We start from the raw sequence: 23,550 nt of genomic DNA on the forward strand, positions 1-23,550 counted from the left end.
ACATCCATCACTCCAGTGTTTATTTGATCAATTGTAATTATTTCGCCACTACGGCCTATTTATTGCCTCACCTCCCTAATCTTACTTCATTTGCACACACTGTATATAGACTTTTTCTATTGTATTATTGACTGTATGTTTGTTTATTCCATGTGTAACTCTGTGTTGTTGTTTGTGTCGCACTGCTATGCTTTATCTTGGCCAGGTCGCAGTTGTAAATGAGAACTTGTTCTCAACTAGCCTACCTGGTTAAACAAAGGTGAAAAAAAACTTGCTTTAATCCTGGTTGTTGTTGACACTAGTTAACCACTCTGTTCTATCAGTATTAATCCTGGTTGTAGACACTAGTTAACCACTCTGTACTGTCAGTATTAATCCTGGTTGTTGTTGACACTAGTTAACCACTCTGTTCTATCAGTATTAATCCTGGTTGTTGTAGACACTAGTTAACCACTCTGTTATATCAGTATTAATCCTGGTTGTTGTAGACACTAGTTAACCACTCTGTTCTATCAGTATTAATCCTGGTTGTTGTTGACACTAGTTAACCACTCTGTTCTGTCAGTATTAATCCTGGTTGTTGTTGACACTAGTTAACCACTCTGTTCTGTCAGTATTAATCCTGGTTGTTGTAGACACTAGTTAACCACTCTGTACTGTCAGTATTAATCCTGGTTGTTGTTGACACTAGTTAACCACTCTGTTCTATCAGTATTAATCCTGGTTGTAGACACTAGTTAACCACTCTGTACTGTCAGTATTAATCCTGGTTGTTGTAGACACTAGTTAACCACTCTGTACTGTCAGTATTAATCCTGGTTGTTGTTGACACTAGTTAACCACTCTGTTCTATCAGTATTAATCCTGGTTGTAGACACTAGTTAACCACTCTGTACTGTCAGTATTAATCCTGGTTGTTGTTGACACTAGTTAACCACTCTGTTCTATCAGTATTAATCCTGGTTGTTGTTGACACTAGTTAACCACTCTGTTCTATCAGTATTAATCCTGGTTGTAGACACTAGTTAACCACTCTGTACTGTCAGTATTAATCCTGGTTGTTGTAGACACTAGTTAACCACTCTGTTCTATCAGTATTAGTCCTGGTTGTTGTTGACACTAGTTAACCACTCTGTTCTATCAGTATTAATCCTGGTTGTAGACACTAGTTAACCACTCTGTACTGTCAGTATTAATCCTGGTTGTTGTTGACACTAGTTAACCACTCTGTTCTATCAGTATTAATCCTGGTTGTTGTAGACACTAGTTAACCACTCTGTTCTGTCAGTATTAATCCTGGTTGTTGTTGACACTAGTTAACCACTCTGTACTGTCAGTATTAATCCTGGTTGTTGTTGACACTAGTTAACCACTCTGTTCTATCAGTATTAATCCTGGTTGTTGTAGACACTAGTTAACCACTCTGTTCTGTCAGTATTAATCCTGGTTGTTGTTGACACTAGTTAACCACTCTGTTCTATCAGTATTAATCCTGGTTGTTGTAGACACTAGTTAACCACTCTGTTCTATCAGTATTAATCCTGGTTGTTGTTGACACTAGTTAACCACTCTGTTCTATCAGTATTAATCCTGGTTGTTGTAGACACTAGTTAACCACTCTGTTCTATCAGTATTAATCCTGGTTGTTGTTGACACTAGTTAACCACTCTGTACTGTCAGTATTAATCCTGGTTGTTGTTGACACTAGTTAACCACTCTGTACTATCAGTATTAATCCTGGTTGTTGTTGACACTAGTTAACCACTCTGTACTATCAGTATTAATCCTGGTTGTTGTAGACACTAGTTAACCACTCTGTACTGTCAGTATTAATCCTGGTTGTTGTTGACACTAGTTAACCACTCTGTTCTGTCAGTATTAATCCTGGTTGTTGTTGACACTAGTTAACCACTCTGTTCTATCAGTATTAATCCTGGTTGTTGTAGACACTAGTTAACCACTCTGTTCTGTCAGTATTAATCCTGGTTGTTGTTGACACTAGTTAACCACTCTGTACTGTCAGTATTAATCCTGGTTGTTGTTGACACTAGTTAACCACTCTGTTCTATTAGTATTAATCCTGGTTGTTGTTGACACTAGTTAACCACTCTGTACTGTCAGTATTAATCCTGGTTGTTGTAGACACTAGTTAACCACTCTGTTCTATCAGTATTAATCCTGGTTGTTGTTGACACTAGTTAACCACTCTGTTCTATCAGTATTAATCCTGGTTGTAGACACTAGTTAACCACTCTGTTCTATCAGTATTAATCCTGGTTGTTGTAGACACTAGTTAACCACTCTGTTCTGTCAGTATTAATCCTGGTTGTTGTTGACACTAGTTAACCACTCTGTACTGTCAGTATTAATCCTGGTTGTTGTTGACACTAGTTAACCACTCTGTTCTATCAGTATTAATCCTGGTTGTTGTAGACACTAGTTAACCACTCTGTTCTGTCAGTATTAATCCTGGTTGTTGTTGACACTAGTTAACCACTCTGTTCTATCAGTATTAATCCTGGTTGTTGTAGACACTAGTTAACCACTCTGTTCTATCAGTATTAATCCTGGTTGTTGTTGACACTAGTTAACCACTCTGTTCTATCAGTATTAATCCTGGTTGTTGTAGACACTAGTTAACCACTCTGTTCTATCAGTATTAATCCTGGTTGTTGTTGACACTAGTTAACCACTCTGTTCTGTCAGTATTAATCCTGGTTGTTGTTGACACTAGTTAACCACTCTGTACTATCAGTATTAATCCTGGTTGTTGTTGACACTAGTTAACCACTCTGTACTATCAGTATTAATCCTGGTTGTTGTAGACACTAGTTAACCACTCTGTACTGTCAGTATTAATCCTGGTTGTTGTTGACACTAGTTAACCACTCTGTACTGTCAGTATTAATCCTGGTTGTTGTTGACACTAGTTAACCACTCTGTACTGTCAGTATTAATCCTGGTTGTTGTTGACACTAGTTAACCACTCTGTTCTATCAGTATTAATCCTGGTTGTTGTTGACACTAGTTAACCACTCTGTTCTGTCAGTATTAATCCTGGTTGTTGTAGACACTAGTTAACCACTCTGTTCTATCAGTATTAATCCTGGTTGTTGTTGACACTAGTTAACCACTCTGTTCTGTCAGTATTAATCCTGGTTGTTGTAGACACTAGTTAACCACTCTGTTCTGTCAGTATTAATCCTGGTTGTTGTTGACACTAGTTAACCACTCTCTTCTGTCAGTATTAATCCTGGTTGTTGACACTAGTTAACCACTCTGTTCTGTCAGTATTAATCCTGGTTGTTGTTGACACTAGTTAACCACTCTGTACTATCAGTATTAATCCTGGTTGTTGTTGACACTAGTTAACCACTCTGTTCTATCAGTATTAATCCTGGTTGTTGTTGACACTAGTTAACCACTCTGTACTGTCAGTATTAATCCTGGTTGTTGTTGACACTAGTTAACCACTCTGTACTATCAGTATTAATCCTGGTTGTTGTAGACACTAGTTAACCACTCTGTTCTATCAGTATTAATCCTGGTTGTTGTAGACACTAGTTAACCACTCTGTTCTATCAGTATTAATCCTGGTTGTTGTAGACACTAGTTAACCACTCTGTACTGTCAGTATTAATCCTGGTTGTTGTTGACACTAGTTAACCACTCTGTACTATCAGTATTAATCCTGGTTGTTGTTGACACTAGTTATAACCACTCTGTTCTATCAGTATTAATCCTGGTTGTTGTAGACACTAGTTAACCACTCTGTACTGTCAGTATTAATCCTGGTTGTTGTAGACACTAGTTAACCACTCTGTTCTATCAGTATTAATCCTGGTTGTTGTTGACACTAGTTAACCACTCTGTACTATCAGTATTAATCCTGGTTGTTGTTGACACTAGTTATAACCACTCTGTACTATCAGTATTAATCCTGGTTGTTGTTGACACTAGTTAACCACTCTGTTCTATCAGTATTAATCCTGGTTGTTGTAGACACTAGTTAACCACTCTGTTCTATCAGTATTAATCCTGGTTGTTGTAGACACTAGTTAACCACTCTGTTCTATCAGTATTAATCCTGGTTGTTGTTGACACTAGTTATAACCACTCTGTACTATCAGTATTAATCCTGGTTGTTGTAGACACTAGTTAACCACTCTGTTCTATCAGTATTAATCCTGGTTGTTGTTGACACTAGTTAACCACTCTGTACTATCAGTATTAATCCTGGTTGTTGTAGACACTAGTTAACCACTCTGTACTGTCAGTATTAATCCTGGTTGTTGTTGACACTAGTTAACCACTCTGTACTATCAGTATTAATCCTGGTTGTTGTTGACACTAGTTAACCACTCTGTACTGTCAGTATTAATCCTGGTTGTTGTAGACACTAGTTAACGGCTGCCCCTCATGATGAGTGCCCCCCCATCAAAGTTGCCCATCCCTGATGTAGACACTAGTTCCCCACGCTGTACAATCAGTATTCAGGCATATTGCCACAATACCCATTCAGTCCGATGCTCATTATTATTTAAATGCTTCCCAAATGGCACCCTATTTCCTATTTAGTGGTCAGGAGTAGTGCCCTCTATATGGAATAGGGTACCATTCAGGACGAAGCCTGTCTCCTCTACCGATGGTGCTCATTATCCTCTAACAAGTGGTGCAGATGTCTTCCCTCTGAGGCTATGATATCTGAACTGCCTCCCAAATGACACCCTATTCCCTAATTAGTGCACTACTACCGATAGGGATCTGATCAAAAGTAGTGTACTGCCTAGGGAATAGGATGCACATTTGGGACACAGACACGATCTCCATTAGAAGGACTCAGGGCTGGTCTCAGAGCCTATTCTACATTCACATAGCTCCCTATTTCAACCCTTATAGTGCACAACTTCTGACCAGAGCCCTATTGTCCCTGGTTAAAAGTAGTGCACTATGTAGGGAATAGGGTGCCAGTTGGGAGACAAGCCAGAGAAATGGGCTTAATGTTACTGCCATGAAATGAGGAGGATGTGAAGTGTGTTTTTCAAGTAGCAGAGTGTTTCGGTGCATGGTCACATGACTGATATCCCTTTCTATCCCCCCCCCCCCTTCTCCCTCCCCCTCTCCCCCCCTTCTCCCCCCTTCCCCCTCTCCCCCCCTTCTCCCTCCCTCCCCTCTTCCCCCCCCTCTCTCCCCCCTTCCCCTCCCTTCTCCCTCCCTCCTTCCCCCCCTCACCCTTCCCCTCACCTTCCTTCTCCCTCCCATCCTCCCCCCCATCCCCCCCCCCCCCCTTCCCTCCCCCCCCCCATCCCTCTCCCCCCCCCCCCCTCCCTCCCCCCCCCCCCCACCCCTCCCTCCTCTCTCCCTCCCTCCAGATGGGGCGAGGGTAGCCTCTTCTACAGGTATAGACATCCTGCTGTTGGATGATTTCAACCTGGTCATCAACGACGTTACGCACCTGGTGAGGCCGCCACGAAGAGGTGAGATTTACCAGGGCTCAGGAGATGAAAACACATTTATTTTGTGCTTCATACTTTTAAGAGGTGAAAGTAGGCATTTGTCTGCCTGTCTGCCTGTCTGCCTGTCTGGTCTGTCTGTCTGTCTGTCTGTCTGTCTGTCTTTCATAGACTTAGATAAACAATGTCTGCCTTCCTTTTTTATTTTATATACCATAGAGATGTATAGACATCATAACGCTGTATCTGTCCCACTATGGCGTCTGTGTTTAAGCATGGGCCGCGCCATTGAGGCCATCTCCATTTTGAAGTAGTTCATTTTCTTCTTCTACTACTTCTATGAGTTGGTAAACAAACTGAAAGGGTGTATACTTCAACAAGATATCCCAGTCTGACTTCATGTCCCAACGTCCTTGGATAAACCCCAAATTCTGTGATAAATGTGTTAAATGTAGGCGCACTAAAACAAACTCCACGGTTAAGTTTGGGCGTTAATTGCGACTGGGCTTGCTAAATCGTTGTGGACAGATGGCAGAGGGGTAAAAAGTTGTGAGCTCCCGCTCCGTAGAGCGCAGGTTCAATCTCAGTGTGGGACACTCGTTTGTGTTTTGTATTTTTTATTTTTTTGTTCCTTAGTGGCCAGTTTAGACAGTATCTCCCAATGTCTTGAGGACATGCACAAACGTTACATTTCGCAATGGATCTGAAGTGATTCCTGTGGCATACTGCCACCAGCTGTGTGTTGTTTGAACAAGTATAACGCCAAGGTTGGTGATTAACTGTCACATGCAGTTATGGAATGTTTACTCATAAGTAGAATTAATTGACTGATCCCTTCTGATGACCTGGATGGCCTTGTGTGTGTGTGTGTGTGTGTGTGTGTGTGTGTGTGGTGTGTGGTGTGTGGTGTGTGTGTGTGAGAAATGGTGTGTTAACATGTCTGACCTCTGAGGAGGCGGAGCCTGTCTGTCTGTTTCTACTTTCTAACCCTCTGTGTGTCTCTGTAGATCTCCTAGCCAATGATGAGGCAGAGCCTGTCTGTCTGTCTGTCTGTCTGTGTCTACCTTCTAACCCTCTGTGTGTGTCTGTAGATCTCCTAGCCAATGATGAGGCAGAGCGTCTGAACGACGTGAAGTTCCTGGTCCAGCAGCTCTACACCACCATGCGTATAGAAGAACATCAGCTTAGTAAAGAGAAGGAACTGGTGGTCAGACTGGAGGACCTCAACTCACAGCTACGTCCTCTGGAGAAGGTACTGTACACACAGTCATTTATTGGCATTAAATACATTTGGAAATATCACTTTTTTTCTGTCTTCTGTTGGACATGAATTGCTGTGTTTAGAATTACATTCACTACATGGTTAATTAGTTAACTGTAAGTTAGTTAGTTGTAAGTCGCTCTGGATAAGAGCGTCTGCTAAATGACTTAAATGTAATGTAAATGTTAATGTTTAACATGGGGGGATAGAGAACTGCATGGTTAACATGGGGAGATAGAGAACTGCATGGTTAACATGGGGAGATAGAGAACTGCATGGTTAACATGGGGGGATAGAGAACTGCATGGTTAACATGGGGAGATAGAGAACTGCATGGTTAACATGGGGGGATAGAGAACTGCATGGTTAACATGGGGGGATAGAGAACTGCATGGTTAACATGGGGGGATAGAGAACTGCATGGTTAACATGGGGAGATAGAGAACTGCATGGTTAACATGGGGGGATAGAGAACTGCATGGTTAACATGGGGGGATAGAGAACTGCATGGTTAACATGGGGGGATAGAGAACTGCATGGTTAACATGGGGGGATAGAGAACTGCATGGTTAACATGGGGAGATAGAAAAGGGTCAATACGACTGTATTCAGCACTTTACTCCCAATGGAAGGATGGACACAAGCCAGCACATTGGGAGAGTTATTCACAAATCAATGGATTGTAGTGAGGGGTAAAGATGTTTGAAGGTAGTGAGGGATGAAGATGTTTGAAGGTAGTGAGGGATAAAGATGTTTGAAGGTAGTGAGGGATAAAGATGTTTGAAGGTAGTGAGGGATAAGGTGTGTAACGGTAGTGAGTGATAAGATGTTTGACGGTAGTGAGTGATAAGGTGTTTGAAGGTAGTGAGGGATGAAGATGTTTGAAGGTAGTGAGTGATAAGATGTTTGAAGGTAGTGAGTGATAAGATGTTTGAAGGTAGTGAGGGATGAAGGTGTTTGAAGGTAGTGAGGGATAAGGTGTGTAACGGTAGTGAGTGATAAGATGTTTGAAGGTAGTGAGTGATAAGATGTTTGAAGGTAGTGAGGGATGAAGATGTTTGAAGGTAGTGAGTGATAAGGTGTTTAACGGTAGTGAGTGATAAGATGTTTGAAGGTAGTGAGTGATAAGATGTTTGAAGGTAGTGAGGGATGAAGGTGTTTGAAGGTAGTGAGGGATGAAGGTGTTTGAAGGTAGTGAGTGATACGGTGTTTAACGGTAGTGAGTGATAAGGTGTTTGACAGTAGTGAGGGATAACGATGTTTGAAGGTAGTGAGTGATAAGGTGTTTAACGGTAGTGAGTGATAGGATGTTTGACAGTAGTGAGTGATTATATAAGTCTTTTAGCTGATGCTTTTATCCAAAGCAACTTAATGTTTGACTCTTTATGCGATGTGCAGTGCATCGAACACCGGAAGAAGAATGATCAGTAATTACCATAGTGAATCATTGTAATGTTTGTTTATGTGTCAATTATTCTCATAAGGGATGGGTTACCAATTGGCGATTTGACCCGGGGGGAAAAATGTCCTTCATTCATACAGTCATGCCTGGATACATGTTTTGCGAATGGGTGGTCCCGGGAATCAAACCCGTCTTCCTGGTGTTGCAAGCACCATGCTCTAACAACTGAGCTACAGTGGGCCAATGGTGTGCCTTTTTTTATGACTGATGGCTGTCTCTGATTGGCTGTTTGCCCAGGTGAGGGAGGAGCTGAGTCGTAAGGCGGAGCGTCGTACCACCTGGGTGCTGTGGGGGGGTATGGCCTACATGGCAACACAGTTTGGGATCCTGGCGCGCCTCACCTGGTGGGAGTACTCCTGGGATATCATGGAGCCTGTCACCTACTTCATTACCTACGCCACCGCCATGGCTATGTACTCCTACTATGTACTCACACGCCAGGTAACACACACACACCCTCTATAGCACACAGCAAATCCAAGCCTTTTACAGGGCCAGACTGTGTTTGTGTGTTGAGACTAAGCACTAGTCTTTGTGTATTCTAGTAGCGTTTTTGGAGCAGGTTCATTCATGTTTGGTTCATTTACGTTTGGTTCATTTACGTTTGGTTCATTTACGTTTGGTTCATTCATGTTTGTTCATTCATGTTTGGTTCATTCATGTTTGGTTCATTCATGTTTGATTCATTTACGTTTGGTTCATTCATGTTTGATTCATTCATGTTTGGTTCATTTAAGTTTGGTTCATTCATGTTTGATTCATTTACGTTTGGTTCATTCATGTTTGATTCATTTACGTTTGGTTTATTCATGTTTGGTTTATTCATGTTTGGTTCATTCACGTTTGGTTTATTCATGTTTGGTTCATTCATGTTTGGTTCATTTAAGTTTGGTTCATTCATGTTTGATTCATTTACGTTTGGTTTATTCATGTTTGGTTCATTCACGTTTGGTTCATTCATGTTTGGTTCATTCATGGATGTGTCCTCCTTTCCCTGTTGGGTTACAGTATGTATACAGTATTTTCCTTAGTAGAAGTTGTAGCATTCTGGAGTAGGTCTAGTTCTGTTATTGTGACAGAATGTCCCCTGTCCTGTAGGAGTACCTCTACCCTGACGCCAGGGACAGACAGTACCTGCTGTTCTTCCACAAGGGGGTGAAGAGACAACGTTTTGACATCTACAAGTACAACGAGCTGAAGGACTCTATCGCTGAGGTAGGCACTAACACTAACCCCGACACTAACCCCGACACCAACCCCAACACTAACCCCGACACCAACCCCGACACTAACCCCGACACTAACACTAACCCCGACACCAACCCCGACACTAACCCCGACACTAACACTAACCCCGACACTAACCCCGACACTAACACTAACCCCGACACTAACCCCGACACTAACACTAACCCCGACACCGACACTAACACCGACCCCGACACTAACACCAACCCCGACACTAACCCCGACACCAACACTAACACCGACACTAACACCGACCCCGACACTAACACCGACCCCGACACTAACACCGACCCCGACACCAACACCGACCCCGACACTAACACCGACACTAACACCGACCCCGACACTAACACCGACCCCGACACTGACACCGACCCCGACACTGACACCGACCCCGACACTGACACCGACCCCGACACTGACACCGACCCCGACACTGACACCGACCCCGACACTAACACCGACCCCGACACCGACACTAACACCGACACCGACACTGACACTGACACCGTTACCGACCCCGACACCGACCCCGACACCGACCCCGACACCGACACCGACCCCGTTACTGACCCCGACACCGACACCAACACCAACACTAACACTAACATCGACCCCGACACTAACACCGACCCCGACACCAACCCCAACCCAGACACTAACCCCGACACCAACCACACAGACACAGGCATGCACACATGAACACACATGAACAAACATTAACATGTCTACACAAAATGTACTGTTGTTATGGTTTCATAATCTGGATGGAAACGTTATGACAAAAAAATAACAATTGTAGAAGGAATTCACACCTTTCTCATATTATTCCCCCCCCCCCAGGTGGAGTTAGATCTGAAACGCCTGAGGGATCCCCTCCAGCTCCAACTCCCTGTCCAGCAACTCACCGCCTCCAGCAAAGATTGATGGGAAGAGTGATGTCCTCCTCTGCTTTCTTCATCTCTCCCTCCGCTCCTCCATCCCTCCTCCGCTCCTCTATCCCTCCTTTCCTTACCCTCCTCCATCCCTCTTCCTCTCCTCCATCCCTCCTTTCCTTACCCTCTGCTCCTCCATCCCTCCTTTCCTTACCCTCTGCTCCTCCATCCCTCCTTTCCTTACCCTCTGCTCCTCCATCCCTCCTTTCCTTACCCTCCGCTCCTCCATCCCTCCTTTCCTTACCCTCTGCTCCTCCATCCCTCCTTTCCTTACCCTCCTCCTCTCTCCATCCCTCCTTTCCTTACCCTCCTCCGCTCCTCCATCCATCCCTCCTTTCCTTACCCCCCTCCTCTCTCCATCCCTCCTTTCCTTACCCTCCTCCGCTCCTCCATCCCTCCTTTCCTTACCCCCCTCCTCTCTCCATCCCTCCTTTCCTTACGCTCCTCCATCCCTCCTTTCCTTACGCTCCTCCATCCCTCCTTTCCTTACCCTCCTCCGCTCCTCCATCCCTCCTTTCCTTCTTTCCTTACCCCCCTCCTCTCTCCATCCCTCCTTTCCTTACGCTCCTCTGCTCCTCCATCCCTCCTTTCCTTACCCTCCTCCGCTCCTCCATCCATCCCTCCTTTCCTTACCCCCCTCCTCTCTCCATTCCTCCTTTCCTTACGCTCCTCCATCCCTCCTTTCCTTACGCTCCTCCATCCCTCCTTTCCTTACCCTCCTCCGCTCCTCCATCCCTCCTTTCCTTACCCCCCTCCTCTCTCCATCCCTCCTTTCCTTACGCTCCTCCGCTCCTCCATCCCTCCTTTCCTTACCCTCCTCCGCTCCTCCATCCCTCCTTTCCTTACCCTCTTACCCTCCTCTCTCTCCATCCGTCCACCTTTAATCCTCTTTGTTAAACAAACCCTTCCCTTTAGCGACCGACCGTGGGAGTTTTTCTTTTTACATTTTCTCCTTTTTTAAATTTCTCTGACTTGAAAACTCAAATGATAAAGTCAACCCATCTGTAGAGGAGGTTTAGAAAGAACAGAAAGTGAATCGAATTGTGTCTGGGGGTGGAGATTATGATGAAACTGGGTGCTATGGATATGCAACAGGACTTCAGGACAGCCTGCAGGAAGCTCTAGGGGACGTACAGGAAGTGGCACGCTGCAGTGTGAGGAGTTACAGAGGAGGCGGAGGGGACGGGGGCAGACAAATGGACACGTCTATAAGTGTGTGTGGTGATATCCCGGGACTCCAACCCCAAGCCACTTAACAGTTGCTTTATCTATTTGTTAGCTAGGCCCACAGTCCAGCATTCAAACACACACACACCACTCCTATGGGGCTTCGGGACGTCTGTGTCCTACGAATTCACGTTTACAAAGATTCATCCTCTAGCTCTACCCCCTGACCTTTAATCTCAGCCCTCTGACCTCTGCATGCTCGGAGGACATGGCTGTGATTGGACAAGGGTTCCTGTGACCTCCAGGTGACCGTGAACTTTGACCTTGGCCGACCCCTCTTGTCTCGTCTGATTGGCTGTGGCCAACCCTGCCAAAGTCTGTTTCCAGTTCCCGCCCTCTCTGCCTGAAGTACAGCTACCCACAGAGCATATTGCTATGATGACAAGGACCTTTTATCAGGAGCCTTTCAGCTTGTCACAGCCTTTACAGGAAGTGGATAGACGGAGTTGAGGTCAGGTGACCACACCTCACTTCCTATTCCTGTTGTTGACTTCCTATCAACTTCCTGTTTCCTGTAACATGCTGCGCCGGGATTGGAGGATAGTACTTCCGATAACAACATCACTGTGTGTTCTAATATTCCCAGATGTTTTATTTTAGAAGCAATATTTGTTATGAGAAACAATATACAATCAATCCCAATGAAGGTAGAGGAGGTTTAGATCATTCAGTGGGGGGAGGAGCTCTCTCTTTAACATCCTATATCAGAAAATATAGTTAATATACCATATCTGTATCTCTTTAGTAATGTCTCAACCATACAGGACCCCCGTATCAATAGGTCTTCCCACTCCGTCTCTCACACACGGTTATCATTCTACTACCACCAATATAACCCACCAAGGCTTCATAGACATACATCCATCATCCACAAACACAAGCAGCAGCAGAATAGACGAGTTCCTAGAAGGATTTCTGTCAGAGAGATTCTGCGTGCCACTCGCATATCCTACAATTCCTTCCAACTACACTGTAACTCATATCAGCCAAGAGAACATCGTAGAACCCTCACAAACAGCAATGATGTATCGCGTAGAACCCTCACAAACAGCAACGATGTACCCCGTAGAACCCTCACAAACAGCAACGATGTACCCCGTAGAACCCTCACAAACAGCAACGATGTTCCCCGTAGAACCCTCACAAACAGCAACGATGTTCCCCGTAGAACCCTCACAAACAGCAACGATGTTCCCCGTAGAACCCTCACAAACAGCAACGATGTTCCCCGTAGAACCCTCACAAACAGCAACGGTGTTCCCCGTAGAACCCTCACAAACAGCAACGATGTTCCCCGTAGAACCCTCACAAACAGCAACGATGTATCGCGTAGAACCCTCACAAACAGCAACGGTGTACCCCGTAGAACCCTCACAAACAGCTGTGGCCCGACCGTGTACCATTTCTGAATATGCTCACATTTTTCACAGTAACCTAATTGTGTGGATATAAAGAAAGAGACATATTAATATTGTAATATATGATATGTTGTGTACCTGTGTGTGTGTGCGACATTGCAGGTTGTTCAATGATGAATCTTCTCCGTCTGTATGTGAGGTTTTGTAGGACATCATTTAAGCCAAGGAACATAAAACAGAGATCACACACACACACACACACACACACACACACACACACACACACACACACACACACACACACACACACACACACACACACACACACACACACACACACACACACACACACACACAAACATAATACTGATGCATTGTTGCTGCAAAAGAAAAGCAATTTTCCAAAATAAACCATTTCTCCTGAAAACTAGAAAATAGACTGAACTTTTACAGGGAATGTCTCAGATCCGATGTGCATGCTTTTTTCATTGTGACGAGAACAAATAAGTATAATTGATTTGTTCTAAAAAAATAAAATAAAAAACACGGACATAACTTGTTCTGAATTGGTCTTGGCTTCAGACAGCATGCAACGCAACGCATATTTCAATGACATGATATCAATGGTTCACATGTGAACAGAACATGTCCAAATTAATGTCAGTTGATGCCCAATGAGGGTTTTGTAAAAGGTCTCCTGTCACCCTCTATATGACCTATGACTTAACCATTCGATCGCCTCAATCAATAACCTGTCATTAAAAACCGACGCTGCAGATAGTAGAAGTATAAACTGTGTGCTTGAGGTTCATTCACACAAACAAGGCTGTTCCGTTCCAAAGTTCTCTCCTCCCACTGGTCCTAGTAGCTGTTCCAAGTAACTGCCCCCCCCCCCTCCTCCCTCCCCCTGATAGACAGCCAGGCAGACAGGGTAGAGTACACGGATGCTACAGGATGGTAGAATACACGTGAATGTGTAGTAGGAGCGTTATTGACACGCTGTTGTTGTTACTCTCGATACAAGCGATCAAACCCAGGTTCATGTTCTGCTGGTTGATCAAACAAAGCCATATCTATGTTGTTACGTCAGTTGTGGGGATTGGCTTGGGGGTAGAGCTCTTCTGTTAATTGGAGGGGGTAGACCTCTTCTGTTAATTGGAGGGGGTAGACCTCTTCTGTTAATTGGAGGGGGTAGACCCCTTCTGTTAATTGGAGGGGGTAGACCCCTTCTGTTAATTGGAGGGGGTAGACCCCTTCTGTTAATTGGAGGGGGTAGACCCCTTCTGTTAATTGGAGGGGGTAGACCTCTTCTGTTAATTGGAGGGGGTAGACCTCTTCTGTTAATTGGAGGGGGTAGACCCCTTCTGTTAATTGGAGGGGGTAGACCCCTTCTGTTAATTGGAGGGGGTAGAGCTCTTCTGTTAATTGGAGGGGGTAGAGCTCTTCTGTTAATTGGAGGGGGTAGAGCTCTTCTGTTAATTGGAGGGGGTAGACCTCTTCTGTTAATTGGAGGGGGTAGACCCCTTCTGTTAATTGGAGGGGGTAGACCTCTTCTGTTAATTGGAGGGGGTAGACCTCTTCTGTTAATTGGAGGGGGTAGACCTCTTCTGTTAATTGGAGGGGGTAGACCTCTTCTGTTAATTGGAGGGGGTAGACCTCTTCTGTTAATTGGAGGGGGTAGACCCCTTCTGTTAATTGGAGGGGGTAGACCTCTTCTGTTAATTGGAGGGGGTAGACCTCTTCTGTTAATTGGAGGGGGTAGACCTCTTCTGTTAATTGGAGGGGGTAGACCTCTTCTGTTAATTGGAGGGGGTAGACCTCTTCTGTTAATTGGAGGGGGTAGACCTCTTCTGTTAATTGGAGGGGGTAGACCTCTTCTGTTAATTGGAGGGGGTAGACCCCTTCTGTTAATTGGAGGGGGTAGACCTCTTCTGTTAATTGGAGGGGGTAGACCTCTTCTGTTAATTGGAGGGGGTAGACCTCTTCTGTTAATTGGAGGGGGTAGACCTCTTCTGTTAATTGGAGGGGGTAGACCTCTTCTGTTAATTGGAGGGGGTAGACCTCTTCTGTTAATTGGAGGGGGTAGACCTCTTCTGTTAATTGGAGGGGGTAGAGCTCTTCTGTTAATTGGAGGGGGTAGAGCTCTTCTGTTAATTGGAGGGGGTAGAGCTCTTCTGTTAATTGGAGGGGGTAGAGCTCTTCTGTTAATTGGAGGGGGTAGAGCTCTTCTGTTAATTGGAGGGGGTAGACCTCTTCTGTTAATTGGAGGGGGTAGACCTCTTCTGTTAATTGGAGGGGGTAGAGCTCTTCTGTTAATTGGAGGGGGTAGAGCTCTTCTGTTAATTGGAGGGGGTAGAGCTCTTCTGTTAATTGGAGGGGGTAGACCTCTTCTGTTAATTGGAGGGGGTAGACCTCTTCTGTTAATTGGAGGGGGTAGACCTCTTCTGTTAATTGGAGGGGGTAGACCTCTTCTGTTAATTGGAGGGGGTAGACCTCTTCTGTTAATTGGAGGGGGTAGACCCCTTCTGTTAATTGGAGGGGGTAGACCTCTTCTGTTAATTGGAGGGGGTAGACCTCTTCTGTTAATTGGAGGGGGTAGACCTCTTCTGTTAATTGGAGGGGGTAGACCTCTTCTGTTAATTGGAGGGGGTAGACCTCTTCTGTTAATTGGAGGGGGTAGACCCCTTCTGTTAATTGGAGGGGGTAGACCCCTTCTGTTAATTGGAGGGGGTAGACCTCTTCTGTTAATTGGAGGGGGTAGACCTCTTCTGTTAATTGGAGGGGGTAGACCTCTTCTGTTAATTGGAGGGGGTAGACCTCTTCTGTTAATTGGAGGGGGTAGACCTCTTCTGTTAATTGGAGGGGGTAGACCTCTTCTGTTAATTGGAGGGGGTAGACCTCTTCTGTTAATTGGAGGGGGTAGACCTCTTCTGTTAATTGGAGGGGGTAGATCTCTTCTGTTAATTGGAGGGGGTAGATCTCTTCTGTTAATTGGAGGGGGTAGACCTCTTCTGTTAATTGGAGGGGGTAGAGCTCTTCTGTTAATTGGAGGGGGTAGACCTCTTCTGTTAATTGGAGGGGGTAGAGCTCTTCTGTTAATTGGAGGGGGTAGACCCCTTCTGTTAATTGGAGGGGGTAGACCCCTTCTGTTAATTGGAGGGGGTAGACCTCTTCTGTTAATTGGAGGGGGTAGACCTCTTCTGTTAATTGGAGGGGGTAGACCTCTTCTGTTAATTGGAGGGGGTAGACCTCTTCTGTTAATTGGAGGGGGTAGACCTCTTCTGTTAATTGGAGGGGGTAGACCTCTTCTGTTAATTGGAGGGGGTAGACCTCTTCTGTTAATTGGAGGGGGTAGACCTCTTCTGTTAATTGGAGGGGGTAGACCTCTTCTGTTAATTGGAGGGGGTAGACCTCTTCTGTTAATTGGAAGGGGGTAGACCTCTTCTGTTAATTGGAAGGGGGTAGACCTCTTCTGTTAATTGGAGGGGGTAGACCTCTTCTTTTAATTGGAGGGGGTAGACCTCTTCTGTTAATTGGAGGGGGTAGACCTCTTCTGTTAATTGGAGGGGGTAGACCTCTTCTGTTAATTGGAGGGGGTAGACCTCTTCTGTTAATTGGAGGGGGTAGACCTCTTCTGTTAATTGGAGGGGGTAGACCTCTTCTGTTAATTGGAGGGGGTAGACCTCTTCTGTTAATTGGAGGGGGTAGACCTCTTCTGTTAATTGGAGGGGGTAGACCTCTTCTGTTAATTGGAGGGGGTAGACCTCTTCTGTTAATTGGAGGGGGTAGACCTCTTCTGTTAATTGGAGGGGGTAGACCTCTTCTGTTAATTGGAGGGGGTAGACCTCTTCTGTTAATTGGAGGGGGTAGACCTCTTCTGTTAATTGGAGGGGGTAGATCTCTTCTGTTAATTGGAGGGGGTAGATCTCTTCTGTTAATTGGAGGGGGTAGATCTCTTCTGTTAATTGGAGGGGGTAGATCTCTTCTGTTAATTGGAGGGGGTAGACCTCTTCTGTTAATTGGAGGGGGTAGACCTCTTCTGTTAATTGGAGGGGGTAGACCTCTTCTGTTAATTGGAGGGGGTAGACCTCTTCTGTTAATTGGAGGGGGTAGACCTCTTCTGTTAATTGGAGGGGGTAGAGCTCTTCTGTTAATTGGAGGGGGTAGAGCTCTTCTGTTAATTGGAGGGGGTAGAGCTCTTCTGTTAATTGGAGGGGGTAGAGCTCTTCTGTTAATTGGAGGGGGTAGAGCTCTTCTGTTAATTGGAGGGGGTAGAGCTCTTCTGTTAATTGGAGGGGGTAGACCTCTTCTGTTAATTGGAGGGGGTAGACCTCTTCTGTTAATTGGAGGGGGTAGACCTCTTCTGTTAATTGGAGGGGGTAGACCTCTTCTGTTAATTGGAGGGGGTAGACCTCTTCTGTTAATTGGAGGGGGTAGACCTCTTCTGTTAATTGGAGGGGGTAGACCTCTTTTGTTAATTGGAGGGGGTAGACCTCTTTTGTTAATTGGAGGGGGTAGACCTCTTTTGTTAATTGGAGGGGGTAGACCTCTTTTGTTAATTGGAGGGGGTAGACCTCTTTTGTTAATTGGAGGGGGTAGACCTCTTTTGTTAATTGGAGGGGGTAGACCTCTTTTGTTAATTGGAGGGGGTAGACCTCTTCTGTTAATTGGAGGGGGTAGACCTCTTCTGTTAATTGGAGGGGGTTGTGCGTGGGATCTCCACGGAAAGCGGTGCCTTTGTGAGACAGACTGTATAGAGCAGTAAGGGAAACATACCTAGACAGATTTTTCTATTCTCAGAGGATTGGAATCGTCATATTGGAAGAGACCTTCATAGTTAAATGTCTCTGACCGAACCATCAGTACCATCAGTATAGGTCTGAGTAAGCTATGTTCATGCTGAGTAAGCTATGTTCAGCAAACTGCTACTCTACAATTTAACAGTGATAGACTCTGAGAATGGGGATGAGGTAAGCTGTGTGTGTGTGTGTGTGTTAGAGAGCGAGGTGTGTGTCCGTGTGTGTGAGAGGGAGCGAGGTGTTTGTTTATACGTACAGGAGGCAAAGAGCAGAGTAACACATCTATGAATCATCTCCTCCTCAATCGCTCCGATCGATAAATCAACTCTCCTCTCAACCCACCTTACCTCGATCACCAACTCAAAATCTTTGTTTTCCACAACTGCACATGTTAGCAGAGATAGAGTAAGAGAGACACACAAGCACACACACACAGACGAGCTGGGAACACACACCTCTACATACATCAGAGACTCCTCTCCTCTTTTTCATCATAATACCATCCGTCCATCTTTAACTTCCTTATTCTTTGAAAAACCTAAATATATCAAATATAGGAACTTTATTATAAAGCGGGTGTTGCATGAATGTAATGTTTACATGGGAAATTATGTTGAAAATAAAGAAAACTAATAGATTATTTAATTAACATGAATATTGCAAAGATAGTTTAAAAGAACGTTGTTTGTAGAGATTCCTAGTAATGGGCATGGGACAGGGATATCTCCCTGTCGTTAGAATCTGCCCTGCCAAATCTGGCTCCAACCCAGCCACTGCACCTCCCTCTCCTCCCCATCCCTCCTTCTCTCCCTGTCTGCCCCTCTCCTCCCCCATCCCTCCTTCTCTCCCTGTCTGCCCCTCTCCTCTCCCCCAGTATAGATCTGCACCTAGTGTTCTGAGATCTAATAACAATTGAGGGTCGTGTTCATTAGGAAATGCAACTGAAAACGTTGTGCATCGGAAATCAAAAATGAACTTTTTCTTATTGGTCAAGTCCAAGGTATTCCCTCCCTGTTTCAGTCCGTTTTCTTCCGTTTGGTGCCTAATGAACATGACCCAGGGCAGGTGGACCGCCATCCCCCTGCCACCATGCCATCCCCCGGCCACCATGCCACCATCCCCCTGCCACCATGCCATCCCCCGGCCACCATGCCACCATCCCCCCGCCACCATGCCGCCATCCCCCCGCCACCATGCCGCCATCCCCCGGCCACCATGCCGCCATCCCCCTGCCACCATGCCATCCCCCTGCCACCTTGCCATCCCCCGGCCACCTTGCCATCCCCCTGCCACCATGCCATCCCCTGGCCACCATGCCATCCCCCGGCCACCATGCCGCCATCCCCCTGCCACCTTGCCATCCCCCGGCCACCTTGCCATCCCCCTGCCACCATGCCATCCCCCGGCCACCATGCCATCCCCCGGCCACCATGCCATCCCCCGGCCACCATGCCGCCATCCCCCTGCCACCTTGCCATCCCCCTGCCACCATCCCCCTGCCACCATGCCACCTCCCTGCCACCATGCCACCTCCCTGCCATCTTTGGTCCATCTAAGGAAATGTCAAAGTTGTCCGCCATCTTGTGCGCAACCCTTGACCTGTAACCCCAACATCACTCACTCCCGTCCCAGATCAGAGACAAAATGGTGGCACACTCCCCACTTTCCCTCTCAGTCCCCTTACTCATCTGTTTTCCCCTTCTTTTTTTCACTCTGTTCAGCGTGTCTTATCCTTCTTTTCGTTCTCCCCAGTCACATTTATTCCGTTTTGAAAACGTGTGCGTTGTTTTTGAATGTTCATCCTATTTTGTGTGCACTTAAAAAAACGATTTGGGAAAAATACAAACAAAATATGTTTAAAAATGCCTAAAGAAGACTATTAGGATTGAAATGATCTATTTTTGTTTCTTCATTCAAACCTCTTATTGTCTTTGTCTTGTCTTTTTTTTCATTCACATCGGATGCTCTGTTGGCAAAAAAAAATAAATGAAAATGTAAAATCCTGTATCATTTATGAAATATGTATAAAAGAGAAATGTAATTCAGTTATCAATAAAATCCTTATCCAGTTTTTGGAAACCATTTGTCTACTGCTGATTTGTGTGTGCAGTATTAAACTGTTGTTGTCGAGGTTAATGTTTGTCTGGCGCCTTGACGTTTCTGGTGCTTGATTACTAGCACCGCCTTGTACAGCGTTCAATGTAGAATATGACCACTGGTAGGCTGGTCCCAGATCTGTTTGTTTCTTGACTTCATTGTCATTCCAAACATGTTTCCCGTGACAATTCCATGAGCAGAAATAGCAGAAATAGCCTGGCGCCCAGGCTGGAACACTGGCACCCAGGCTGGAACGCTGGCGCCCAGGCTGGAACGCTGGCGCCCAGCGGGGGGGAAAAAGTATAGATTAAAGGCACATTTTTCATTCCACGTCCAGCGCTGGTTGGTTGTTGTGTGGAAAATTGTCAGTCTCCAACCACCCAAGTCATAGACTACTCCATTATCACCCAAGTCATAGACTGTTCCCTCTGCTACTGCATTATCGCCCTAGTCATAGACTGTTCTCTTTGCTACTACATTACCACCCTAGTCATAGACTGTTCCCTCTGCTACTGCATTATCGCCCTAGTCATAGACTGTTCTCTCTGCTACTACATTACCACCCTAGTCATAGACTGTTCCCTCTGCTACTGCATTATCACCCAAATCATAGACTGTTCTCTCTGCTCCTGCATTATCACCCAAGCAGTAGACTGTTCCCTCTGCTACTGCATTATCTCCCTAGTCATAGACTGTTCTCTCTGCTACTGCATTATCACCCAAGTCATAGACTGTTCTCTCTGCTACTGCATTATCTCCCTAGTCATAGACTGTTCTCTCTGCTACTGCATTATCTCCCTAGTCATAGACTGTTCTCTCTGCTACTGCATTATCACCCAAGTCATAGACTGTTCCCTCTGCTACTGCATTATCTCCCTAGTCATAGACTGTTCCCTCTGCTACTGCATTATCTCCCTAGTCATAGACTATTCTCTCTGCTACTACATTACCACCCTAGTCATACTGTTCTCTCTGCTACTGCATTATCACCCAAGTCATAGACTGTTCTCTCTGCTTACGCACGGCAAGCGGTACCGGTGCATCAAGTCTGACACCAACAGGCTCCTGAACAGCTTCTATCCCCAAGCAATAAGACTGCTAAATAGCTAACAAAAAGGGCTACACAGACTGAGTTGACCCCTGTATTCTCTCTGCACACTCACATGGCCCTACACACTGGCACTCCAACACACTCACATGGCCCTACACACTGACACTCCAACACACTCACATGGCCCTACACACTGACACTCCAACACACTCACATGGCCCTACACACTGACACTCCAACACACTCACATGGCCCTACACACTGACACTCCAACACACTCACATGGCCCTACACACTGACACTCCAACACACTCACATGGCCCTACACACTGACACTCCAACACACTCACATGGCCCTACACACTGACACTCCAACACACTCACATGGCCCTACACACTGACACTCCAACACACTCACAAACACCCACTCCATCATATCCTCACTCACACATAACATGCACATACATTTATACTGACTCTACACACCCACTCACATACAATCAGCATATATGCTGCTGCTACTGTTTTTCATATATCTTGATGCATAGTCACCTTACCCCTATACATATCTACCTCCATCACTCCAGTATCCCTGTCCCCTTACCCCTATACATATCTACCTCCATCACTCCAGTATCTCTGTCCCCTTACCCCTATACATATCTACCTCCATCACTCCAGTATCCCTGTCACCTTACCCCTATACATATCTACCTCCATCACTCCAGTATCCCTGTCACCTTAACCCTATACATATCTACCTCCATCACTCCAGTATCCCTGTCCCCTTACCCCTATACATATCTACCTCCATCACTCCAGTATCCCTGTCTCCTTCCCCCTATACATATCTACCTCCATCACTCCAGTATCCCTGTCCCCTTCCCCCTATACATATCTACCTCCATCACTCCAGTATCCCTGTCCCCTTACCCCTATACATATCTACCTCCATCACTCCAGTATCCCTGTCACCTTACCCCTATACATATCTACCTCCATCACTCCAGTATCCCTGTCACCTTAACCCTATACATATCTACCTCCATCACTCCAGTATCCCTGTCCCCTTACCCCTATACATATCTACCTCCATCACTCCAGTATCCCTGTCTCCTTCCCCCTATACATATCTACCTCCATCACTCCAGTATCCCTGTCTCCTTCCCCCTATACATATCTACCTCCATCACTCCAGTATACCTGTCCCCTTACCCCTATACATATCTACCTCCATCACTCCAGTATCCCTGTCTCCTTCCCCCTATACATATCTACCTCCATCACTCCAGTATCCCTGTCTCCTTCCCCCTATACATATCTACCTCCATCACTCCAGTATCCCTGTCCCCTTACCCCTATACATATCTACCTCCATCACTCCAGTATCCCTGTCTCCTTCCCCCTATACATATCTACCTCCATCACTCCAGTATCCCTGTCCCCTTACCCCTATACATATCTACCTCCATCACTCCAGTATCCCTGTCTCCTTCCCCCTATACATATCTACCTCCATCACTCCAGTATCCCTGTCCCCTTACCCCTATACATATCTACCTCCATCACTCCAGTATCCCTGTCACCTTACCCCTATACATATCTACCTCCATCACTCCAGTATCCCTGTCACCTTACCCCTATACATATCTACCTCCATCACTCCAGCATCCCTGTCACCTTAACCCTATACATATCTACCTCCATCACTCCAGTATCTCTGTCCCCTTACCCCTATACATATCTACCTCCATCACTCCAGTATCCCTGTCCCCTTCCCCCTATACATATCTACCTCCATCACTCCAGTATCCCTGTCCCCTTACCCCTATACATATCTACCTCCATCACTCCAGTATCCCTGTCCCCTTACCCCTATACATATCTACCTCCATCACTCCTGTATCCCTGTCTCCTTCCCCCTATACATATCTACCTCCATCACTCCAGCATCCCTGTCTCCTTCCCCCTATACATACAGTGGGGAGAACAAGTATTTGATACACTGCCGATTTTGAAGGTTTTCCTACTTACAAAGCATGTAGAGGTCTGTAATTTTTATCATAGGTACACTTCAACTGTGAGAGACGGAATCTAAAACAAAAATCCAGAAAATCACATTGTATGATTTTTAAATAATTAATTTGCATTTTATTGCATGACATAAGTATTTGATCACCTACCAACCAGTAAGAATTCCGGCTCTCACAGACCTGTTAGTTTTTCTTTTAGAAGCCCTCCTGTTCTCCACTCATTACCTGTATTAACTGCACCTGTTTGAACTTGTTACCTGTATAAAAGACACCTGTACACACACTCAATCAAACAGACTCCAATCTCTCCACAATGGCCAAGACCAGAGAGCTGTGTAAGGACATCAGGGATAAAATTGTAGACCTGCACAAGGCTGGGATGGGCTACAGGACAATAGGCAAGCAGCTTGGTGAGAAGGCAACAACTGTTGGCGCAATTATTAGAAAATGGAAGATGTTCAAGATGACGGTCAATCACCCTCGGTCTGGGGCTCCATGCAAGATCTCACCTCGTGGGGCATCAATGATCATAAGGAAGGTGAGGGATCAGCCCAGAACTACACGGCAGGACCTGGTCAATGACATGAAGAGAGCTGGGACCACAGTCTCAAAGAAAACCATTAGTA

The 23,550-nt window shown here is 45.6% G+C and overlaps 1 protein-coding gene across 1 annotated transcript in view; it reads left to right on the forward strand.

Moving 5' to 3' along the window:
- The window catches only part of mcu (mitochondrial calcium uniporter), a 142,214-nt gene extending 128,906 nt beyond the window's left edge, over window positions 1-13,308 (forward strand). Inside the window, exons 5-9 of the mRNA XM_071391371.1 lie at window positions 5,373-5,477; window positions 6,545-6,705; window positions 8,414-8,617; window positions 9,275-9,391; window positions 10,268-13,308. Coding sequence (XP_071247472.1) covers window positions 5,373-5,477; window positions 6,545-6,705; window positions 8,414-8,617; window positions 9,275-9,391; window positions 10,268-10,351 — 671 coding nt within the window. The 3' untranslated portion in view covers window positions 10,352-13,308. The remainder of the gene's footprint in view (window positions 1-5,372; window positions 5,478-6,544; window positions 6,706-8,413; window positions 8,618-9,274; window positions 9,392-10,267) is intronic.
- The last annotated feature ends 10,242 nt before the right edge of the window (window positions 13,309-23,550 follow it).

Source organism: Salvelinus alpinus, chromosome 3 (genome assembly GCF_045679555.1).
Source record: "Salvelinus alpinus chromosome 3, SLU_Salpinus.1, whole genome shotgun sequence".
NCBI classification, from domain to species: domain Eukaryota; kingdom Metazoa; phylum Chordata; class Actinopteri; order Salmoniformes; family Salmonidae; genus Salvelinus; species Salvelinus alpinus.